At 44.5% G+C, this 4,561-nt stretch overlaps 1 protein-coding gene across 1 annotated transcript in view; it reads right to left on the reverse strand.

Moving 5' to 3' along the window:
* Positions 1 to 4,316, reverse strand: part of LOC116687053 (stanniocalcin-like) — a 30,377-nt gene extending 26,061 nt beyond the window's left edge. Inside the window, exons 1-3 of the mRNA XM_032512139.1 lie at positions 4,228 to 4,316; positions 2,918 to 3,099; positions 2,226 to 2,363 (exon numbers count right to left, since the gene is read on the reverse strand). Of these exons, the coding sequence (XP_032368030.1) occupies positions 2,226 to 2,363; positions 2,918 to 3,099; positions 4,228 to 4,316 (409 nt within the window). The remainder of the gene's footprint in view (positions 1 to 2,225; positions 2,364 to 2,917; positions 3,100 to 4,227) is intronic.
* Between the last annotated feature and the right edge of the window lie 245 nt (positions 4,317 to 4,561).

Raw genomic sequence — 4,561 nt, forward strand, 5'->3', positions numbered from 1 at the left:
CTATGGCGGTCTCATATTCCCGCTACAAGTGCGTCCTATGGCGTCTGATATTCCCGCTAAAAGTGCGTCCTAATGGCGTCTGTTTTCACACAAAAGGCGTCTATCGTCTGTATCACATAAAGTGCGTCCTCTTGCGTCTGTTATTCACATTAAAAGTGCGTCTCTGCCTGTTTATTCACATTAAAAGAGCGTCCTATGTGCTGGGCGTTGTGTGCTTGTGTAACTATGGCCAGGGGGGTACTGGTATAGGGAACACTCAATGATTTTTATTAAGGACATCAATTTATTTCCCACTTTCTGGACTGAGCCGGTTTCTGTCTTTGCTCCCAACCTCTCCACATTTAGAAAGTTATGTTTATCCAGTATAAAGGCGAGAGGACACATTTTCCTGTGATTTACCGTGACTCTTCCAGCGGTGGAGCCGTCACGCACCGCTGTGCCTCCACTGTAGCGTCCAGAAATACATACAAACAAACTACTTGCCGGCCCGTCAACACCGCCTACCAGAGCCTGGGTCTGGGCCTAGTCTGGGCCGGGCCTGGGTCTGGGTCCGGGCCTTGGTCTGGGCATGGGCCTGGGTCTGGGCCGGGCCTAGGTCTGGGTCTGGGTCTGGGTCTGGGTCTGGGTCTGGGTCGGGTCTGTCCCGAGGTTTCTGCCTAAAAGGAGGTTTTTTCTCGCCACTGTGGCCCTGTTGCTGCCTCAGTAGGAAACTACTAGACCTGTTGGGTCCTTGTAATTCTGAGTGTGGGCTAACCTGCCTATCTGTAAAGTGTCTCGAGATAACTCTTGTTATGAATTGATACTATAATAAAATTGAATTGAAACGAATTAATTGTAACACAGTATAAACCAAACATGTAAAGAACTTTCTAATATACTCAGACTTTTTCTTGTTATTGACTGTAGATATGAATTGCACCATCTATGTTTTACGCTGCAACTTTTGACAAGGCAAATTCTACTTTTTAAATCATAAAGTAATAACGCCGCTTCACACCTGCATGGTTTGGTTCTGTTGAATCGGCACGGAGACAGAACAACATGACGGACTCCTTCAGAGAGCTCATCATGTTCTTGTTTCTGCTGCGCGGGAAAGTCGCCGGACGCCACGATCTATATTTATGGTTCGAGCTACAATCCAGACTCGAACCAGGCGTGCCCGTTGCAGTGAATCTCTGACTCCAGAGGCGACTTACCATATGGAAAAGGTCAGCAATGCTTTAGGCCCCAAGCTACCAAAACCCAGGGCCCCGTAAAACGCCTCATAACTTATGGTTACGATTGTTGTCTTACTTTTCACCAATTAATATCTCTAAATGATACCTAGTATTGTGCATCCGATGTTTAATTCCGATGAGAACTCCCCCCAGTCCCCCTACATTGGACCTATTCATTATCCTACTGTAACCAAGGCTCAGCAAGAGCTGTAGCCGAGGCTACAGACTCCAGCGGCTTAACCGAGGCTAAAACCTCACACTGAAGCCGAGCTACAGACGCTCAGCATGGCTTAGCCGGAGGCTAAAAGAACGGCTCATGCGGCTGTAAGCCACTACACGCTAGCGGGCTGTAGCGGGCTTCTACAAACAGCTCCGGGCTGTAAGCCGGAGGCTACACCCGCTCGGCTGTAAGCCGGAGGCTACAACAGCTCAGCGGCTGTACCCGCAGGCTACAAACGCTAGCGGCTGTAGCCGAGGCTACAGACGGTTGGAAAATGAAGCAAAGCTACCGAAGTGGTTCTGAAAAGGAAAGAAGCGAAGAAAGACAGAGTTTTTTAGCAAAACTTCCAAAGGTAACAACCTTTATCACGACGGCTACTGACAACACTACGTAACGTTACTAAAGAGCAGCAAGAAGCCCTGCTTGCGCTAGCGATGCTACCACTGTGAAGAGGAGCGACCCACCGGCAGTGTGTCAGTGTGGAGGCCCCATCGCCAAATGACTAAATCTGCACTCTCTGATTCATTCAGAGAATAAATCAGTTGCTGCTTGGACGTCCACGTGTCACGTGATTTCTTTCCCGTACCAAAGCACCTTCGGAGCAGGGTTCAAATTGAATTGTAGTTAATGTTTTGAAGCCGTATCGAAGCTTCTTGTCAGACCGCCATCACTAGCGGACACCTTTTGTAAAAATCTTTGATAATACCCTCTTTTGCCTACTGCCTATCTGCATTTTGGTCCTCCTGTTCCATAAGCCAACAGTCCCATACAGACCTAAACCACCTGACAGGGGCCTGTATTGACGCGTTGGGGTGAGACGGGGTTGTTCCACGATCCTAAACTCCAGGTCCCAGCCGACTCTTCATCAGGAGAGGTCGTCTGCTCCTCTGGAATAGTCAAAGTTGCTGTTTCCAATGCCCGGCCAACTGGGGGAACAAACAGGAAGTCAACGCCCAGGGGAGATAACGTCAAACCTCACTCACATTCACTGCAATTGCGTAGTTTTTTTGTAGCCAACTTTTACCTTTTTAAAAGTGTCTATGTTAATGTTTACCTAGCATGTTAGTTAGCAGTATTAGCCTTGTCTATGTTATGTTAACTAGCATGTTGTTAGCTATAATTGCCTGTCCTATTGTTAATGTAACTAGCATGTTGTTAGCAGTAATTAGCCTGTGCCTATTGTTAATATAACTAGCATGTTTAGTTACAGTAATTAGCCTGTGCTATGTACGTTAACTAGCATGTTAGTTAGCAGTATTAGCTTGCCTATGTTAATGTACCTAGCAGTTAGTTAGCAGTAATCTGTGTCTGTTAACTTAACTAGCACGTTAGTTAGTTAGTTTAGTTTTTTTTCATTATTTTTAGTTCTTTATTTTCACAGGATAGATGGATGACATGTAGACAAGGGCCGCGTTCGAGTCGAACCCGCGGCCTCTCATCAGGGGGTTAAACCTCTACGTATCTGACCCTGACCACTTACGTTGCTTTTTACGTTGATATGAAATATCGGAGGCAGGATTGAGCCGGTTTACCCGTTTAAAAACCCTCACATGCAGGCGATGTAGTGTGAGAAGACTGTGAGGGACTGGGGACACCCCCGTGGCGTGAAGGGGACACCAAGTCACCCTGCGGAGGCCGTCCCAGTTGAAGCCTTCAAACCACCTGACGGGACAAAACGGTTTGCCATGACAACATGTAACTCCTGCATGAAGCCTCACATCGCAGTGAAGTCCGTAGAATGAAACGGACAGAAAGGCCGTTTCATTAAATCAACGCAGCACAGCGGTCCCGAGCGGCACCATTTTAAAAACGAGCACTTCAACTTAACGTTAGCGTCCACTGACCCGCTGCTGTAACTGTAACAGATGATGTGGAGTACCTAAGTACTTAACTAAAGTACTTACATTCTGGAGTAAATGTACTCAGTTACTATTACTGAGTAGATGATCCTAGTTACACATTCTGGGAGTAGATGTACTCGTTACATTACTGGAGTGATTACTCAGTTCATTGCTGTACTACTGTATCATTACATTGCATGGATACTGTACTCAGTTACATTACTGAGAAGATGTACTCATTACATACTGGAGTACATGTACTCAGTTACTTACTGGAGTAGATGTACTCAGTTACATTGCTGGAGTAATATGTACTCAGCTTACTCATTTACTGGAGTATCGATAGTCCTCGTTACCTATTACTGGAGTAGATGTACTCATTACATTACTGGAGTAGAATGTACTCATTGACTATTCTAGTTACATTACTGGATTCAGATGTAACTCAGTTACATTACTGGGTCTGATGTACTCAGTTACATTACTGAGTAGATGTACTGCATTACATTACTGGAGTACAGGTACTCATTCTTACAGATCTGAGTTACTAGAGTAGTACTAAGTTACTTACTGAGTAGATGTACTCAGTTACATTACTGGAGCTACGTTATGCCGATTACATACTAATTGTACTCAGTTATCTGATATATGTACTCATTTACATTACGTGGAGTAGATGTACTCAGTTACATACTGGAGTAGATGTACTCAGTTACATGTAGCTGGAGTAATGTACTCAGTTACATACTGGAGTATGCTCATTTACATTCTGGGCTACATGTACTCAGTGTTACTTACTTAGTAGAATGTAACTCGTACATTGGGACTGTACTCAGTTACATTCTGGAGATGTACTCATTACATACTGAGTACTGTGACTCAGTTATACTGAGAAATGTACTCATTTACATTATGAGTACATGTACTCAGATTTACTATTGCACCGTACCCACTCCCTAGAAACAGAACCGACTCTATCTTCTTCTTCTCAGCTTCTGTGCTTCTGGACTCCTTCACGCCGTTCTTCTGGTTCCCCATCGCTCTGACGGGTTGTCCCTGACACCTTCAAACCAGGAAAACTTATGTCGCTCCCCAATTTCTGTGTTACGTTTGCAACAAGTATTAATATCGGAGTGAAATACACTAGACGGAAGAGCGTGGAGTATGTACTATTTAAAGGATAAAGGAATGGTTATGATGCAGTATTACTATAAAGGCTTGTAATGGTACACTATAATATGAATACTTATATGTAATACACACATTATATATAACATATAAAA

Source organism: Etheostoma spectabile, chromosome 3 (genome assembly GCF_008692095.1).
Source record: "Etheostoma spectabile isolate EspeVRDwgs_2016 chromosome 3, UIUC_Espe_1.0, whole genome shotgun sequence".
NCBI lineage: Eukaryota > Metazoa > Chordata > Actinopteri > Perciformes > Percidae > Etheostoma > Etheostoma spectabile.